The sequence below is a fragment of the Mus caroli genome, chromosome 3 (genome assembly GCF_900094665.2).
Source record: "Mus caroli chromosome 3, CAROLI_EIJ_v1.1, whole genome shotgun sequence".
Lineage (NCBI taxonomy): Eukaryota > Metazoa > Chordata > Mammalia > Rodentia > Muridae > Mus > Mus caroli.
This window is the reverse complement of record NC_034572.1, coordinates 138,651,035-138,670,321: the sequence shown is the minus strand read 5'-3', so window position 1 is coordinate 138,670,321 and position 19,287 is coordinate 138,651,035. Positions and strand designations below refer to the sequence as shown.

General features: G+C 40.1%; 1 protein-coding gene across 2 annotated transcripts in view; it reads right to left on the bottom strand.

Annotated features, from left to right (window-relative positions):
* The window catches only part of Col24a1 (collagen type XXIV alpha 1 chain), a 265,128-nt gene that overhangs the window by 84,184 nt on the left and 161,657 nt on the right, over positions 1-19,287 (bottom strand). For both annotated transcript variants that reach the window (XM_021158013.2, XM_021158014.2), the window contains exons 33-38: positions 18,450-18,503; positions 14,123-14,176; positions 13,705-13,758; positions 12,457-12,510; positions 11,815-11,922; positions 1,174-1,227 (exon numbers count right to left, since the gene is read on the bottom strand). In XM_021158013.2, coding sequence (XP_021013672.1) covers positions 1,174-1,227; positions 11,815-11,922; positions 12,457-12,510; positions 13,705-13,758; positions 14,123-14,176; positions 18,450-18,503 — 378 coding nt within the window. The remainder of the gene's footprint in view (positions 1-1,173; positions 1,228-11,814; positions 11,923-12,456; positions 12,511-13,704; positions 13,759-14,122; positions 14,177-18,449; positions 18,504-19,287) is intronic.

Sequence of the window (19,287 nt, the reverse complement as noted above, 5' to 3'; positions counted from 1 at the left end):
ACCTGCCAGCTTTACCACAGATGCTCAAGGTGGGGAACACACAGCAAACCTGGAATCAGGCAGTCAGCATCCTTGAGGCATCCCTGACCTCTCAATGGGTTTTATTTCACTTTCCTAGGGGAGAATGGGTTGTTGTAAAGAGTCAGTCACACTGCCTCTAATGCTGATTTCACTATGGGTTTCTGGTGCTTCCTGTGATGTGTGTGTGTGTGTGTGTGTCTGTCTGTCTGTCTGTCTGTTTGTGTGAGAGCTATTTTTCTCTCTGTGTACTTCCATATATGTAAATGTGTCTCGGTGTGTGTATCTGTGTGAATCTCTGTCTCTGTCTCTCTCTCTCTCTCTTGCTTTGGACTAAATCCTTCCAGGCAATTATAAGACTCCCCAAACCAATACTGATGATAGCTGCATTATCATGCATCATGAAAGAGACTTCACGATGGTGGTATTTTCACATTTAGATATGGTAGTTAAAGCTTTACTTGGCTTTCTATTGACTAAAACTGAGACCAGTGGCTCAGGTACAGAACTGGACTTTTGGGGAAACACATTTAACTTAAAGTTAACCGTGTGAATGTGTAGTCGACAGTCACAGTCTGTTAGAAAAACTGTTACCATACTTCACCAATACTGAGACAAATTATTGATAAATACAAAGAAGCATTTTGATAGTAACATATTAGGATCATACAAATACATCAAAGATTTTGATTGTTTGGAAAAAGACAAAGTAAGCCAGTAAAAAATGTTCTTGATTTCTTTTTTTTTTAACATGAGAAAAGCAATAAAAACCAAACTTTCCAATTAAAGAACCATTTCTAATTAACCTAGGAAAAATAATAATTCCAATATTTCCTCCCAGTTACTTTACTAAAATTGTTTTCAAACAATTTTATTGATTGATATTTTTGTTTTATATCTTTCCTTGTACATGCTTTTTTTGGTAAATTAGAACCAGAAGAAAGTTTGACTTTCAAACTATAAAGAGGAAAATGTGTCCTCAGACAATGACAGTAATATGCACTCCTATTGAATTAATCGTCTGCTCTAATGACACATTTATAAATCTTTACACTTTATGTCTAATGCAAATACAACTATCACAGTACTCTGTAGATCTCTAGGCAGGAGAAGGAAGAAAGCCCACACGAAAAGATGTAAAAAACAAAAAATTACCTTTTTCCCTAGTTGACCTCTTTGTCCCGGGGTTCCCACAATTCCTTCAGGTCCCTGATCATTCGATATAAAAAAGAAATAATGATTAAAGAAAAAGCCTGAGGTTTGAATACCTCTATCAGATAATAATTAAAACAAACACTAAATATTAACAGAGGTTATTTTTCAACACTGTTATGTGTATAGTTATTTCTCACATGGGCACAATGATTAAAAGGCAGAGTTGTTACCAAGCTATAAACTTCATATGCACATGTGGTCAACAGAAACTTTAAACTGTTCTCTAGGAAGGAAGCCTCTTGAAATCCACCCACTGTAATTACAGTGAACGTGATGAAGGTGCACCCCAGTGTATTCTAGTGAGCTGCACTGAGCTCAGCATTTTGTTGAAAGAACGAGGTTTAAAAATATATCTACATGGCCAAGGCAAGTCTTAAAATACTACTGAAGTGGAGAATAAAAAGTAGATGAAAAGAAAGGAAAAGGAAAGGCAGGGAGAAAAAGGGCAGTCACAGTAAACTAAAATAATATTTTAATTTCAACTGGTAATTTGTTTACTTTGCAAAATGGAGTTTTTAAAGGAAGAGTAGAGTACTATATGGAGTTTATATCAACAATGGGCAAGTGTAATCAATAGTGGGCCGGGCTGCCGGTCCTAAAATAAGTAATAATTACAGCTTTCTTTTCATTAGTTGGAAGTGGAAGTGGAAATTTCAAATTTGTGTCTCCGAAGCTTGGCAAGCTTCTGCAGACAAGAAATAAATGGTGGTTTACCACTGTGCTATGCAGACTCTTGATAAATATTTGTTGAATGAATAAACAGATCCCCGAGGAAGTGACTCACACCCTACACTTCCCGGCAAACATTATTCTAGTCTCAGTCTCTGAGTCCAAGGTAGCCATGTCCTATTGCTGTAGTACAGCTGCACCCAGAGGTAGACATGGCAGCTGTGCTACATGGAGGACTTTTCCTTGCCGACAAACAACTTTTCCAAAAGAAGTTGATTAGCTTGCATAGAGTTTTAACTGTTCAACTTTTCTAGTTTGGGCACTTAATCTCTGCACAGTGACTGACAAATTGTTTAATTTGTTTAACGACTCTGGGGTGAGAGAGTTGACTCAGCCATTGAGAATGGTCACTACTCTTGCAGAACACTGAAGGTGCCATATACAATTACCTGACTCCAGTTGCAGGCAGATGCAAGCCCTCTGTCCTCTATGGGCATCCACATGCAAACTCATACATTCATCATACTCAAACATACCTTACATTTATATAAAAAGAAGGTCTCTGTTTACTCCTCAAATAAAAGGAGAGTCTAATAAAAAAACTCTTGGAAGAGTTACTGAGACCTGGTGAGATTACAGTGCATATAAAAACTAGAATAACATTGGCTTAGAATGAAGGGCTCAATAAAGTTAGTTTTCACTAACTTCTGCCCTTTAAGTATATTTTTCAGCACCTAAACAGATATAAAGAAAACAAAATACAAGGAAAGCCCATGTGCTCTCTCTCCATGTATAGAACAAGAGGTGAAGCACAACACTCCCTTTTACAAGGGGGAGGGGTGCGGTCTTTGTCTAGAATTCTCTGCTATTCCCATTGGCATCATGCTCTTAGGGCAGCCCACAGGTCCTTCACTTGATGCCCCACTCTTCTGCACCTTTAAACTTTGAGCAGCCACATTTTTAACCCTTTCACCTTTTTTTTCTTTTTTTTCTTTTATTAAATATTTTCTTCATTTACATTTCAAATGCTATCCCCCAAACCCCTTATACCCTCCCCCCCACCCTGCTCCCCAACCCACCCACTCCTGCTTCCTGGCCCTGGCATTCCCCTGTACTGGGGCATATGATCTTCGCAATCAATGGGAGGAGAGGTCCTTTCACCTTTTTAATCCTTTTGTAACTGCTACGGAATTCTATATTATAGCCAAGCCACCGTTTAACCGTGTTTCCTAGTGGCTAGTCTTCCTTCTCCTTGGTGACATTGCAATAAGTAAATCTGGTTGTGACCATGACAAGAGTTTTTAAGTTTTTTCTCCTTGAGTTGAATTGCTAGTTTATATTTATAAACACACTGTGTGTGGGGTGGGTGGGGTGGGGTGGGGTGGGTGTGTGAGGGTTTTTTTTTGTACACAGACAAATTTTTACACTATAATTTACTGTACAGTGATATTTTCCTTATTAACACATAGTGCATAATCAAATGATCAAACATCATTTCAAAATTGGCTCAGACTGATTCTAGGGTTTTTTTTTTTATTGTCATCCATAAGCCATATGAAATTAATCATAACATGGTAACCTTAATAATGCTCCAATAGCATGAAGGTCAAGTCATTCCATCTGCCTTGCTCCCCAGGCACCTCCAGGCTGTTCTTTAAAACTGTCTTGCCGGGCATGGTGGCGCACGCCTTTAATCCTAGAACTCGGGAGGCAGAGGCAGGTGGATTTCTGAGTTCCAGGCCAGCCTGGTCTACAAAGTGAGTTCCAGGACAGCCAGATCTACACAGAGAAACCCTGTCTCAAAAAACAAACAAACAAACAAACAAAAAAACCAAAACACAAAAAACAAAAAAACCCAACCAACCAACCAACCAAAAAACTGTCTTAATACAGGATCTTTAATCTGCAAACTCTGAGTTAATTTTCATCAGTCAAGTCCCATAGGGATTTTTTGACTGAGAGTGAAAAGTTTTCACAATGGTAATTCTTCCTGGACATGAATGCTGTTACAACTCTGTTCATTTATTTAGATCTCTTAGGATTTATCTAGGTTATATTATTCTCAAATTGTAAATATCTACAAAATTCTACAAATACTCTCTTAGGACGTAATCCAAGGCACTAACTTTTGTTGCTTATTATAATAAAATTCTTTGATGATGTTAAAGAAACAAGCCGTTCTTGTGAATTACTAATTATAATTTATAGAAATATTTACCTCATCATACAAGTGTTTCTATTTATTATATGTAAATATTGTTATTAATATTAAGAAGAAAGGAGAAATGCCAACCTTAGCTCATTTCTTAGGCATTTTCCTGCTAAGGGTAATAGTGAAAGTGTTAATATAATGCTTTAATAAATGTTTTTTGCTTCATCTATTGGAGTGACTGTATTTCTGTGTTAAACTTTGTGAAATATGTGACCACATTTATAATATTTTAAAATGTTAAACTTTTGGTTTAACAAAATACAGTTTTGGTATGAGGAAATTCACAAAACTTTTAGGTGTTATCAATATTTTTAGATGAAGCAAACTCAATATCTGTGTGCTCGCTGATATGTGTGGCCCCACCTGTCAACAACCAATTCATCTTAGGCACCACTTGTTTATGGAAGTACTTGCAATTTGTGGGTCTGAAACGCATGATTAAAATGAAAGCCTTGACACGGTTAATAACGGTACCTATGACAGAGGCATCTCTTTGAAGATAGATTGCACCATCATCTCTGCTTTCAAATCATTTCTTGCCCCATTTTCAAGTCATTAGTCTTGTCCCACAGCTCATTAAGATACTGCAGCAAATTAGAGGGTGAAGTTCTCTTCCCCACCCTTCCTACACATGTGGCTCGCTCACACACACCTGCCTCCTTCTCTGTCAGAGAAGGGAGGATCCGTTCCCTGGGTGAGGCCAGGGCCAGGATGTTCTTGATCCCAGGCCCACTCACTTACACATGACCCCTCCTTCTGAAAGAGGCTAGACTGAGTGGACCATCAACATTTCTCCTGAACGCACCATTTCTAGCTCCATCCACACAGTCCTAAAGCCACATGAGAGATTCCTCAAGCTTACGTCTCTCCCTTTTTCCCTTCCTCCCTTTCCTTCCTTCTTCTTTCCCTTTCCTTCTTCCTTTCTTCCTTTCTTCCTTTCTTCCTTTTTTCCTTCCTTCCTTCCTTCCTTCCTTCCTTCCTTCCTTCCTTCCTTCCTTCCTTCCTTCCCTTCCTTTCCCTTCCTCTGTCCCTCTGTCCCTCCCTTTTCCCCTCTGTCTCTCCTTCCCTCTGTCCTTCCTTCCCTCACTCCCTTTATCAGACATTCATTTACTTCTGCAGTTTTCCAGAAACATTTTTCTAACTTCCTCTCTTTCTAGCAATACTTTTTTGAAAGTTGTGCCTATTCCTCTCATCACTGACCTAATCTCCCATCTCTTTTCAGTTGGGCTTTTTATCCTAACTCTGAACCAATCTCTTGAAAGCCAAATCCAATGGTTATTTTACTTGAAACTTTTTTCTTTTTCTTTTTTTTTTTTTTTTTTGTACTTAAAACTTTCTAAATCCTTTGTTTTCATTGCAACATGCCTCCCTGTTTTCACTTAGGTCTTAAATAAAGATGTCTCCTTCTCCATCCAGCTTTTTAATACTGGAGAGACCTCTTCTCTTTTATGCCCCCGGGTGATCTCACTGTGCCCCATGTTGTTAAATACCACCAGAATCCTCATAATTCCTGAGCCATGTCTGCCACAATCCCTTTACCTCACGATAGCTCTCCTTGAATTTCTAACAAGCTTCTCAAATCTAATTCTCAAATTCCTTTCTCTTACCCCAAACCTGGTCTCTCCCTGTCCTCCAGTCTCCATTGTAATCCAGCAACACTATAAAAATTATTAAAATACCTTTTTCTTTTGCCTATTTTAATACCAGAACTCTGTCCCTCCCTTTTATTCTGAAGCCTAAGGAGGGAATGTCTTGAGAGGACTGTTCTAGTCTCCTTTTCTTCATTTCCAACAATTTACAAGCTCAGTCTTTAAGGATTTTACTAGAGGGGAGAGGTAGGTGACTAAGACATAGAAGCAGTAAGCAGAGCTTCAGGTCTTCCCCACAAGGAGGAGTGAGGGGGCGGGGATGATTAACCGACTCCTCCTCAATCACATTTAGGTTGATGATCACCAAGCTCCAGAGGTCCTTCTGCCTCCAACACCCCCAACAGAGTTTTTAAAAGGGTGCTGGGGATTCAAACTCAGGTCCCCAGGACTATGTAGCAAGTGTTCCTACCTTCCTTCCCTCCCTTTCCTTCCTTCTTTCCTTCCAGGCTGTCCCATGTGCATCTCCTTTCTATAGTTAATCCATGTTGAGCAGACACAGAAGGCATCTTGATTTTGTATAATGAAAAAAAACCAGGCCACATTGGGATTCAGTCCTGGGTGTTGGAAGCTTTATGAGAGCAGTTACCTTGCTTGCACAAGTGCTGTATCACATCGATTGTCTCTTTAACAAGTTTATTCATTGCATGTGATTTGTGTACATTTAAAATATACAACACTCTCATTTGTAGTGGAGTCCATTATCTTTTTGTTGCTGTCTGTGGTTCTTTTTAAAGTTTTACCTAAGAAGTCCCTGCCTATTTTAAAGCCATGAAGATTTATCTCTCCCCTCCGCCCCCCCAGCCACATTTTCCTGCAAGGCTTTTGCAGTTGGAGCGTCAAGAGTGTCTATGAGTTGGTCTGTAGAGTGAATGGAGGATTGGTCCAGCTTTCCTTGGGCACACAGGCAGATTGGTCCAGTTTTCCTTGGGGACACAGGCAGATCAATGCTCTATCACACTTCTTTGAACAGCTCACAATTTCCCTAATGGTCTTGCCCAGTGCATCTCATGAATGCTCATCCAAACACATACTGTTTATCTCAGTTTATCCTTTGATAACTCCTGGCATTAGACAATGTTAAACAAAGTAGAAATTATGAAATGATTCTCACCAAAGACTATATCCTTCTGCTTGAATCCTTTCAATATCCCCTCCGATCTGTGAATCAAATCTGCATTCCCTACTAAGTCCCACATGTTCTGTTTTCTACCTATTTCTTCACATTTATTTAAAACATACAAAGAAACATACAAAAAACCCTAAGCTGACCTCTGACTATTCATGGTGTTGTGCTATTTTCTGGATCTAAAGGTGCCCAGCTGGCGCACTTCCACACCACTGCTCTTGCGGCTCCATCAGCCATAAAGGATCTTCCTCTAGTTCTTGGAATGGAGATGAACTCAGTCAACCATTCTTCAAGAAGGTGTTAATGGCTCCAGCATGTTATGTCTTTTATCTGTGGTGATTAGTTTTCATGGTCAACTTTCCATAATTTAGAATCATCTGGTAAGTGAGAATCCCTTGGAGAATTGTCTAGCTCTAACTGTTAGCTCATGGGCAGGCTTATGTGATATTATCTTGTTGACCTTAATTGACATGGCAAGGCCCAGCCCACTGTGGGTAGCACATCCCCTAGCCAAGTGACCCTGAACTGTATAATAATGAAGAAAGTGAGCTGAGCACATCAATCAATCAATTAAGGATCCATGACTTTAATCTCTCTGCTCTTAACTGTGAAAGTGACCAAGTCTTTGATTTCCCTCATGATATAACCTAGAATTATGAGCTTAAATTATCTCTTTTCTCACATAAGTTGTTTTTAGCAAGGGTGTTTTTATTATAGCAACAGAAACGACTAGAACACCATCCTTAACAATTACCTTTCCTGCCTTTAATCTGTTATTTTCATTCATGACACTAGTCATTATATTTTTAAACTTCACATTTTGTGCGTGATTAATTTACTTACAGCATTGTGTTTCCTCTCATCAATTGACTACAGTGTGACTATGGGCTTCACAATTCTTAGTTTCCACTCTGCATGACCAATTCTTAGCAGAGTTATAGGATCATAGAAAGTACCAGACGATGTCTGGACATGTGTATTTTATAGAATCATGCTCTGAAGGGCTGAATAAAAAAATTTTAAATGCTAAATAAGAGTGAATGTTTCTTCCTATGTGTCTCCGTGTAGGTTCATACACGTGAGTTCAGAAGTCTGCTGAAGGGTGTCAGATCCCCTGGAGCTGGAGTTACAGGTCATGTAAGCTGTCTGACATGGGAATTGAACTTCAGTCTTCTGCAAGAGCAGTTTTGGTCCTCACTGGTAAGTCAGCCCACAGCCCCAGTGAATGTGTTTTAATGCCACAGAGCCTTCTCTTCTGAAGAAAATCTATACAGAAGCTACAGGTTAAACAGACATGTGCTTTCTGATAGAAGTAGGAATATCAGGAACAGAGCCATGTTAAGTCAACAGCCATGTTGGGGACATCTGCAGGAGCCTCAGCCTGTCACTCTATGCAGTGGATATATGAAGTATAAGACCAGAGACTGGCTTGCTCAGTGATGCAGTTCTTCAGTGGGGGACCAGAGGTTTGAAAACAGTGGCAGAATAGGATCTCTGTATCGATGATGCTTACGATGGAAGAAAGCCTTAGCAAGACAGTCACAGAATATTCCCAGGTGATAAGACTTAGGTATTTTTTTTTATTCCTGAATGTCACTTAATGTCATCAACCCTAAAATTCTAATCAAAATATCCCCCGGGTTCTCAAGGAAACTCTCACTCTGCCTTAAGCAGACCAGAAAAGCATATTTCTGGGAGTCTGACTGGAGTTTTTCACTAAAGGAATAAAACAAAATAATCTCATTTTAATATGCCCTACTTTGGAGTTCTTCTCCACATGTGTTTAGAGATGAGATGCCATTGTGGTAGGTTCTTCAGATGTGGATGATGGACCATAAGTTAGCCAGATGTTCTTTCTAGTGGAGATATGCATTTGGGCAACTGAACATTTTAGAATGGAATTCATGCATAAAATATGCACATTTTCTCTTCTGCTTAGCGGAGCAACAGCTTGGATTTTGAATTTGTCAATTGATGTTTTCCTGTACACTCCCTTAACACCAATCTCATTCCTAGTCGTCCAGAATGAAGGGCTTCTTTTTTTGAAAAAAAAAAAAAAGTCTTTTCTTTAACCCCTTTCCTTGTTTATTTTGTAAAACTTGAGGTAGCATCTTGGTGACACTGCCCAAAGAACAATTTTAAAAGCACAAAATAAAACCGACATCAGGCTGCCTGATTAAGCAATAGTTCCTTGGATCATAAAATTCTTTTGAAAAAAAAATGCCACGGTATTTTTATTGAGTTTATAATCTGAAAGGCATTTAACATTCCAAAGAGAACAACAAAAAAAGAATAAAAAAAGAAACACACATGTGTTGTTGCTAAAAAAGAGAGAGAGAAAGAAAAAAGTAACCAAGATGTGTACTGGGCAGGGTTTGTCCTGGAGGCATTAGGAAGCAGATGGAGTCTGTGTTTATCATTCTCCATGCTTTGTTTGTAGCCTCTGTTCCATCTCTGCTCTCCCCATCACCAGCTGTCAGAGTCCCTGAGGATGCTACACTGTGTGCACTCGGACCCTTCTTTTCCTCCATTGTATGTTCTAGCTAGGTGTTTTAAAAGTCCTTGCTGCAATATAAGTTACTGGAGCTGCACACACACACACACACACACACACACACACACACACACACACACACCATGAGAGTGTGTGCACACATGGAAATAAAACCCACCTTTGTATGCTAGACATATGCTTATACCCCTAAGCTACATACCTGGCCCTGAAAAACATCCTTTTGTCAAGAATTATGCAAAATCACCATTTCTTGGCACTGGCCACTTTGCTTCTTTTACAAGGTAGAGCTCTGATACTAATGGAAAAAAAATTCCCTAAAAGTAATAAAACCTATCAAGAACCCTAGGAAGGTAAAGTTTAGAACCCAAAGTGAGTATTTCAATGAGGTTTAGGGGATGCTGAAATCAGACAATAAGGGATTTGCTGTCAGCTCTGGCATCTCCTACAGTATTGTGAGTCTCAATTTTTTTTCCTGGTGAAAGGAGAATAATAACATATCTAGATTCTAGGATGGTTCTATGAGAGGAGGTGCTTAATCTCAGAGGGCATCCTTAAGGTACTGGGGATGTCAGGGCACAGGGGGAGTAGGCAATTTCCCATGATAGTAAAACCAGACAGAGCAATCTTCACCCGTTGACGTTCAAATGCAGCGACTTTTTTTTTGCTTTACCCACACTTTTCTTTAATTAGTTAATTCATGTATGTAAGTGTGTGTCTACAAACATGCATGCGCATCAGGTCAGAAGAGAGCATGGGACTCCCTAGGACTGGCGTTACAGAAGACGGTTGTTAGCTCCCATGTGAGTGTGCGTGCAGTTCTCTGCAAGAACTGCAAGAGCTACGAACTGCTGAGCCATCTCTCCAGCCCCTTTATGCTCATTCATTAGATGGCAGTTTAAAATACACAGGTTCATTCCCCTATTATTTGAGGAGAATATATATTATATCATATTACATTAATTATATTCTAGCATCGTTTCTCATCGTCACGAAAGGAACCGAGGTTGCGGATGCTTGTGAGTAAGAAGAAAGCCAGTTATAGCTTCATTTGTGATATTTGGTTTGATTTTCAAGACAGCTCTTTCATTTCAGTGAGGTAAACTCAGCTGAGCTGACTAAGGCAGGGGCTACACCATCGATATGACATTATTAATTTGGATGTTAGATGCCCATGAAGAGACACACAGTAAGAACACATAACAACCGCCAACCAACTTTATAAGTCACTGCTGTGTCCCAGCCTGCCTGCCTGCCTGATGAAGTCTCCCAGGGCTGCATCCTCAGCCTTTGCAGAGCCTCACGTGGACATATAGGAGCCCAGGAGATTGTATAATGAGGAGATGAAAGATGGAAGTGTGCTGCTCAAGAGTTATCTTTCAGGGAGAAGACGTCCACAGCTCAAAGTGAACGTTGATTCTTTACAAGGCTGGGGAAGATTGCCAGGGCACAGGGAGAGGGAAATCTTGTTGTTTAGTAGAATCACAGGGACTCTTCTACCAAGGAATGAACAATCTCTAACTTAAAACAAACTTAGAGAAGGAAAAACAACGCAGCTCTCTGCTTAAAAGCATCCAATCAGAGGCAACAGTAAAGCTTTGAATTAACAACCAGCCCCAAGGCAGGAAAGCTGCACGTAGAACAGTGTCACAGATAGCTAAGAGTTTAAAACAGAGAGAAACTGCTCTCGCTTATCTACATCTTACATTTGCCCCAAGGTGAGAACATTTGTTCCCTACGACATTTTGAATTTCCTTTGTAACCCAGGAGCAGGCATTGGTACTGCATCCTGATTACAAGAAGGTTCATCTGGGGGCAAGGTGTTATTCTAGCAAGAACGTGGACTCATAGCAGAATATTTACACTAATTAAGTCTGAGACAACAGAAAACTTTCACCAAAAAAGCTTTATGTCAGAAGTTCAACAGTTTATGAAAAAGTGTCTTTCCCCCTTTGCATCCAAGGATAATCCACAGTCTGGTTTTATCATCCACTCAAGACTCAGTCAACATCTCCAGTCATCATGCAGACATAAAAGGAGGTCAAATTGTGCGTGTCAGTGTCTGTGCCCATGCCTGCCTTGTGTGTGTGTATGTGTGTGCATGTGTGTGTGCACATGGCTGTGCATGTGTGTGTGTGGTGTATACACGTGTGTACCTGTGTGTGTGTGTGTGTGCATATGTTTGTGCATGTGTGTGTGGTGTATACATGTTTGTACATGTGTGTGTGCACATGGGTGTATATATGTGTGTGGTATATATGCATGTCTGCATATGTGTATGTGGTGCATATGTGTGTGTGGTATATATGTGTGTGTGCATGTGTATGTGCTCATGGGTGTGCATATGTGTGTGGTACGTATGCATGTTTGCATATGTGTGTGTGTTTATTTGTAAGTGACCAGCAGTACTTACTGGAAGGCCCATCTGACCTGGTCTCCCCACGGGCCCTGCTGTTCCTGGTAAGCCCATCTCTCCTTTGTCTCCATCCTCTCCAGGAAGTCCGCTTCCTCCTGGAGCCCCCTGGAACCCAATGAAAGATGTTTATTCTTAAGAATATAGTGAAATAATTATGTCATGTAAGAAGTATATTTTTATTTGACACACAAAAGTAATTAGCCTGATATTGTAAATATTCTAATTAAAATTATAGTTGAGGGCTAGGTTGTAGTTCAGTTGCTAGTATGATAGTACATATGGTGCCTTGGGGGTGATCTGAGGCACTGGATAAAATAAAATAAAGAGTGCCTTTAATCCCAGCACTCGGGAGGCAGAGGCAGGCAGATTTCTGAGTTCGAGGCCAGCCTGTTCTACAAAGTGAGTTCCAGGACAGCCAGGGCTACACAGAGAAACCCTGTCTCGAAAAAAACCAAACCAAACCAAACCAAACCAAACCAAACCAAACCAAACCAAACCAAAGTGTCAGTCATTCTCAGGATATACTGTGAGTTTGAGGTTAGCCTAGGATACAAGATATCATCTAAAAAATACATAGATACATACCTAGATACATACATAGATACATACAAAGATACATACATAATGAATGCAGTTTACCTTTAACCCATCTTTTCCTTGGAGACCTTCTTCTCCAGGGGCTCCTGGTTCTCCCTATTTTATTTGGTAGCAGACAAGGGAAGATTAAGATTTTGGTCATCTCATTGATCTTACTTTGCAGTTTGCCCCTAGTAGGTATAGGAAGTAGCTAGTTTGCAGTATTTATTCCTACTTCAACCTCATCTCTAAAGAGGACTTGACAGCGGAACACACGTGATCGAGGTTTCCTGGAAGAGCTCTGGCAATGCCTAAGATGGTCACTGTTGTAAGTTCAAACGCAGAGTGCTTCTGGAATACTAAGACATTTTAGCTAATTAAAGGCAGCATATTTGTCTGGAGATTGGAAATTAATCCAGCTAGATCGTGCCTCTGAGATCAGGGAATGTAAACACTGCTGTGGTAAGAAATGCAGTTCCTTGCGATAGTGAACTTACATGGGTTAATGTAACCAAACTCAGACAGGAGCATTTTACTAGACTTTCAGTTTGTGTACTTTCTCCCTTCAGAGAGGCAAGGTTACGGTCAAGTTTATGGATTACATCCATAAACGACCTTTTAGATATAGAACTTGCAAAAACATCGACCATACCTTATGAAGCTGTTAAGGCAGTGTTGCTCTCTTTATAATTAAGTTAAACTAAATTAACCAGTACTAATTAATAGAACCACACCATTCTCATTTATGATCCCTGTATTAAGCTGATTCTAATTCAGAGCAACAAACCAGATGCAAAAAATTATGAATCTTCATGCTTTATTTTTGTAGTGAAAAATTATTGTGAACATTGGTATTTTAGAAAAACCATGGCTTAAAGCCGGCCTATACTATTATAACTTCTCCAGGCTATCAAATTAAAACTACTCATAAATACTTCCTTGCATCTCATTAGCTTCACAAGGTCCTGGGATGGTTTTTAAACACAAATTACATGTCAAGCTTTCATCCGTCTGTTAGGTTAGACAATGCCCTGAGGGTTGATCAGTATCGCTAAGCATTAGCCACGTTTCCACGCATTTTTGGCAAGGCTCTTTAGAGCACACCTGGTTTTGAGAAAAGTCACTTAGGATTCCAAATGCCTAACTTAGAATGTAAACGGGGTTTAGTGTGTAGTTTTTAAAGTCAGTAAACATTTCATAGTGCATATGATAGGCATAGTACACTACGTTTTGGTGCGATTAGGGCAGTTGAGTTTTGAGTTTCCCCAAACAGTGGGTCGGTGCATTCAGTTTGATACTGTCCGTACTCACTCGCGGCCCCGGCTCCCCAGTGGCTCCAGCACTGCCAGCAGGTCCATCATCTCCCTGGAGAGACAAAGGGAAGGTTAAGCTTTTCTTCGCTCAAGTTGCTCTTCTAATCAGAGTGCATATTATAAGAGTCAGCATCTTAAGTACTCTCAGCTCTCCTGACGGCTGGCCTTCATCTGCCTTCAAGATGGCGTTTGTCCCTGGGCGTGGTGGCTCACACTTTACTCCAAGCATTTGGATATAGTGGCTCTTTCTGAGTTTCAGGCTAGCCTACTCTACATAGTGAGTTCTACTACAGCCCGGGCGACACAGTGAAACACTGTCTCCACCTTGCCCCCCTCCAGTGTTTGTCAAACTGGGAAAAGTATGGGTGTTAAGTTAGAGATAGGCTTCCCGTGTATACTTTAGAATGGTTGGTTACCTTAGCACCTGGTTCACCTTGCAGGCCAGAGTCTCCCTCAGTGCCTGGAGGTCCCTAAAAGAGAAAGATTGTCAAGGTACAAGGGCTGTACCAACCCATAAGAAGGTGGTTTGAGTTTTAGCTCAAAGGTGAGTCTGTGAAACTTCAAAGCCTAAGACAGACACTTTCTAGTATTCCTTAATAGTTCAAATATCAGAAACAGCTTCACTCAAAACCAGAACAATTAGGACCATTTCCCCCCAAACTCTCATCATTGAGATCTTAGAGAGTATGGCATAACTACTTCATACAGCCTCAAACTTCCTATCCTCAGATTTAAAAATATTTCTCTACCATTATAATCATGTCCCTTCCTCCTGTGCCCATCGAAACCACCTTCCTTAGGATCAATGAATATTTTTCATATTTTCAAAATAAAATATACTATATAAATTAAGGATAAAGTTGTCACATCAAAAAGTAGTTTACGGAATTATTTTTCTAGTCTTTTTGCTTCGTGATTCTAGTGTTGTTGGGGGAGCTTTGATTATGTTGACTTGAAAACACAATGTCTGGCCATCTTTGGCTCTTTCAAGGTCTAAGGCTTCAATAGCTGCTGTTGTAGTCTTTCCATCTCCTAGAAGCACAAATGGTATTTTATTTTGTTTCGTTCTTTTTGTGTCCCTTTTGTCTCCCCAGTCTTATTGTTCACTCCATTCTTCTATTCCTTTTATTAATTCGTCGAGAACTTTGTATATGTGTGGCCAGATCATGCCGTCTCTCCCAAGTCTTCCCCGATTCACATCCCCTACCTACCCAACTTTGTGCCACTTAAAAACAGAATCCTTCAAGATCAATTAGTTCAGCCCAGATCTTTTTGGATATGTGGTCTTCTACAGGAGAGAGGTCTACTTATCAAGGGCTATAATCTTCGAGAAACTCACACTTTCTCCCTGCAGCTAACGACTTCCAATAGCTCTGTAGCTGGGAGTGGAAGTGTGTGCCTTCCTTTACTCTAAGTTTTCCATTTTTCCTCTAATCTTTTTAAATTCCCTTTCATAAATTCTGCAATATTTTTGATTCACTGATGAGACTTTTTAAAAATAATTCTTAGAGATTAAAAATAATGATTGCATAATTTAATAGTATTTTAGATGGAAGGGGTTCAGTTTTCTTTTTCATAAATCACTACCATCCACATTCACTGTTTTTCAAAATAAAATGAAGATCAGAAGCTCATTTACAATGGAAGAGAGGGGCAGATAACGAAAACTCTGCTCCCATCACTCACTGGGAACCAGGCTTTTGTGTCTTGACTCCTTGGTGTTTATTTCTATAACTGAGAATGTGGCAGCCACATGCCTGGGCTTGTATCTGAGACTAATATTCACATGAGCCAGTGCTCTTTGATAATTTTATGCCTCAGGTTGTTCCTCTGGAAAATGGAGGAGATAACTTTTCTACCTCATGAAGCTGTGCAAACCTGCAGAAGCAACAGAACATGTGCATGCTTTGAGTGGCCCAAGCACGATCCAGAGGTCAAGTGTCATAAAAGTCGGGACCCTCAGTCACTCTGCTGAGGGGTGAGGCACATCTCATCTTTTATTTGCTGATGGGTGCTCTCTTTTCTGCTGTCTTAAACCCCTGTGAAACCTCTGTATTTTCCTCACATCACCGGGTGGGGGTGGGGATTTCACATCCTTATCACAACAGAATCTTTTCTACTCTCTTAAAAAATTCAAGCGGTGAGGTGTGATTTCTCTGTGGTTTCTTCAGGCTCGGGAGGTGGCACAGTACTGGTGGCCATAAGTGCTACCTTTTGGTCACATCTTAGTCAGCTCTGGTATTTGTAAGCTATTTGCCTTGGGTGGACAAGCAGACTGTGGCATCTGCTCCCTTGCAGCCTTCCAGACTCAGGAAGAGGCACTGCCACTTCTGTCACATGACCTAGAAATGTCAGACTGCTTTTGCTTCTCTTTCTGCTCCGTTTTCTGAATTCCACATATGAAGAATCTGTAGCATTTAGAGGATGAGTATTGCTGTGTGTACATTATCACTTCAGTTCACCAGCCTCTTTTGTTCCTTCCCTCCCCCTGCCCGCCCTCCCTCTCTCCCTTAGTTTTCTCTTTGAATAAGCCCTCATTGTCTTAAATCCATCCTTCTTGTTCAGCTCTCCTGCAAAAGGCTAACCTTCTGCCTTTATTCCCCCTCCCTTCCTCCCTCCCACTCTCTGTCTCTGTCTCTGTCTCTCTACCTCCCTCCTGTCCTCCCTCTCTCTGTCTCTCCCTCCCTCCTCTTCCTTCTTCCCCCCCCCCCCTCTTTTTCTTCTATCAGAATCTCACAGCATAGCTCAGGCTATCCCAGAATTTACAGTTTCACAGGCTAGCCTCAAGCTCAGAATAATCCTCCTGCCTCAAAGTCTCGAGTGCTAGGATTGCAGAAGTGTGCCCACATGACCCTCTTCAAAACCCTTTTAATAAGTAGACCTATCCTTACTTCCCATTGCTGAGAAACATTTCGCATTCAGCTGCTAGAATTACTTTTTCAAAATATGAGTCTGACCTCATTACTGCCTTGTTTGTATGATGACTTATAAGAGCCCAAGACAAAAGGCTCAAACTTTTCAGTAGAGTACTCGAGACTCTTCATGGTTTCCTTCCAGCCCCTTCCTATTCTCTGTTGACAGTCAATATTCCACACGGCCCCACAGTCTGAGGATCTCCCGAATGCCACCCTTCTTCCTGGGATTCCCTCATCTGTAGTATCCTTTCTCTTCTCACTGAAACTCCTTTCTTGTGCCTTCAATCTCATTTTTTTTTATGTTCCCATATTCATGTCTTATTTTCTTTCTCCCTCAGGCAGGGTCAAGCAGCAACTGCTCTGTTCCTCTATTTCCCTGTCAATTTCTACATTACTGAGCCTGACCCATTGCGATATAGTGGCTGTTGATGTTGACTGTATTCTGAAATAGATTATGAGCTTGTACAGGAGTCGGGGACCTCATCTTTCATCCTTGCATCCCCTGCTGAATGCACAGCAAGAGGATGGCATAGACAAGGAAGAGGAACTGTGTCACCAAGACCAGGAGAAGAAGCAAACCATATAGAAATTATTGTGCTAAGAAATCAGTTAATTTTGGTGTGTGGTTTTCTTATTTAGAAGTTTTTTTTTAAAGAAAAAACAACAAAGTACATAAAATTAAAAAAGAAGTGGATATTTATTGTAAAGGTTATGCAACTTTCAAAGAATCTCAAGAATGTTACAAGAAATATAAACTGGTGATGATTAGCTAAGGGCCTGCCGGGAGTTAGAAGAGACATGGCATAAAGGTGGAAGGTTTGACTTTTGCAGGAGGGCTGAAGAGAGAAGGATAGATTTAAAGCAGCAAGGGGTCAAAGATAAAGTATAAGGAGAGAAGAAGAAGAAGAAGAAGAAGAAGAAGAAGAAGAAGGAGGAGGAGGAGGAGGAGGAGGAGGAGGAGGAAAAAGATAAGGAGAGGGTGAAGAAGGGAGATGTTAGGATGACTCTCAGGTCGGGTGTACTGAGCATCATGTGACCTTTCAGTGAGATTTTCATGAAAACAGAAGAACAGGAAAGTAATGGGCTTTGCATATAGAAACAGGAGACCAGGAGTGCACAGATTTTGCACACGAGATGTTTAGGGGCTATCTAGTTGGGTAGATACATAAAAGGCCATCAAGATGTCAACAGATGCTCAAAGAAGAGAGGTATGGGTTAACGGCTTTTATGGTGACATTAGTTTGTATTCAGTCAGCAAAGCTGAGGAGGTGGAAGGGCAGTTCCACATGAATCTGAGAAAGGACAATGAGAAGATGAAGTGAGGAAGCAAGAGATAGGGATAGATAGGTAGACAGACAGATAGATGATAACTTTCACAGATGCCAGGGAAGTGGGGGAAATGTACAGTTTTGCTACTAAAGTCAGAAACAGAAATGAAGTGATTGAATTTTATGAATATAACAAATGTGGTTTATTACTGCAAATGGTATAGTAAATCAGGCGATGCCAAAGCTGCCCATTCTCTAAAGACTGCCACCTCTTAGAGTGAAGAGCTATCAAGTCAAATTCTCATCAGTGAAGGACTATCTTTATTCACTTTTTGTCCCATCATTTCAGTGAACTAGTTCTTAGAGGAGAACTTTGTATGCATGAAATTATCTCCACACATTGATTATTTCTGCCTTTTATATAGTTTTAGGTTTTATTTTCTAAATATAAAAGAAAATCCTATAAAATTGTTCTCCCTGACATATACTTAATTATTCAATTCACCTTGTTTTATAAAACACAGTGATTCAAAATTTTGAATGAACCACAAAAATGTTACCTCAACACCCATCTCTCCAGGAAGTCCAGCAATACCAGGCAGTCCTCGTGGTCCCTATATTCAAATAAATTGAAAATATGAGAATCAAAGTTTATCCTTTTAATAAACAACACATCTCAACTTCATTTTAATAAATAGTATCTGACTGACATATTACTTCGCTCTTTGTATAAATACAATTTTAACTTGGTTGAGGCATCTGTGTTGCTTCATGAATAATGCTAAACTATGCTTGTACTTAAAGTTAAAATAGAGCAAGGGGCACCATTACATGTTATTCCTCAATTTACTCATTCATTTACAAACATTTACCAAATACCAAATAATTATCAAATATTGTGCTGTCCTAGCTCTCTCTAACTGTGGGCATGTTTGTGGGAGACTTTCTTGATCATTAGATGATGTGGGAGGGCTCAGACTATTGTGGGCAGCACCATTCCCTAGGCAGGTGGTTCAGGGCTTTATAAGCAAGCAAGCTGAGCATAAAGCTCTAATGGAGACAGCAAACAGCATGCCTCTATGGTTTCTGCTTCCAGGTCCTGCCCTGACTTCCCTCAATGATGGACTGCAGCCTATTAGCTGAAATGTACTCTTTCTTCCCTATGGTGATTTTGGTCAGAATGTTCTATGATATATATATATATATATTCTCCAGAATGTCATCATGCACTTGTGATTCACCTACAAATATTTAAACTTGATGGCTCTTGTCTTTACTTCTTTTTTTTTTTCTTTTGAATTTTGTTTTACTTAACATCCTTTATTCACTTTGAAATACCAAGAAATGTTATCATAGAGTATGTCTTATGCTCTTCCATAACAGATATAGAGAAATTTT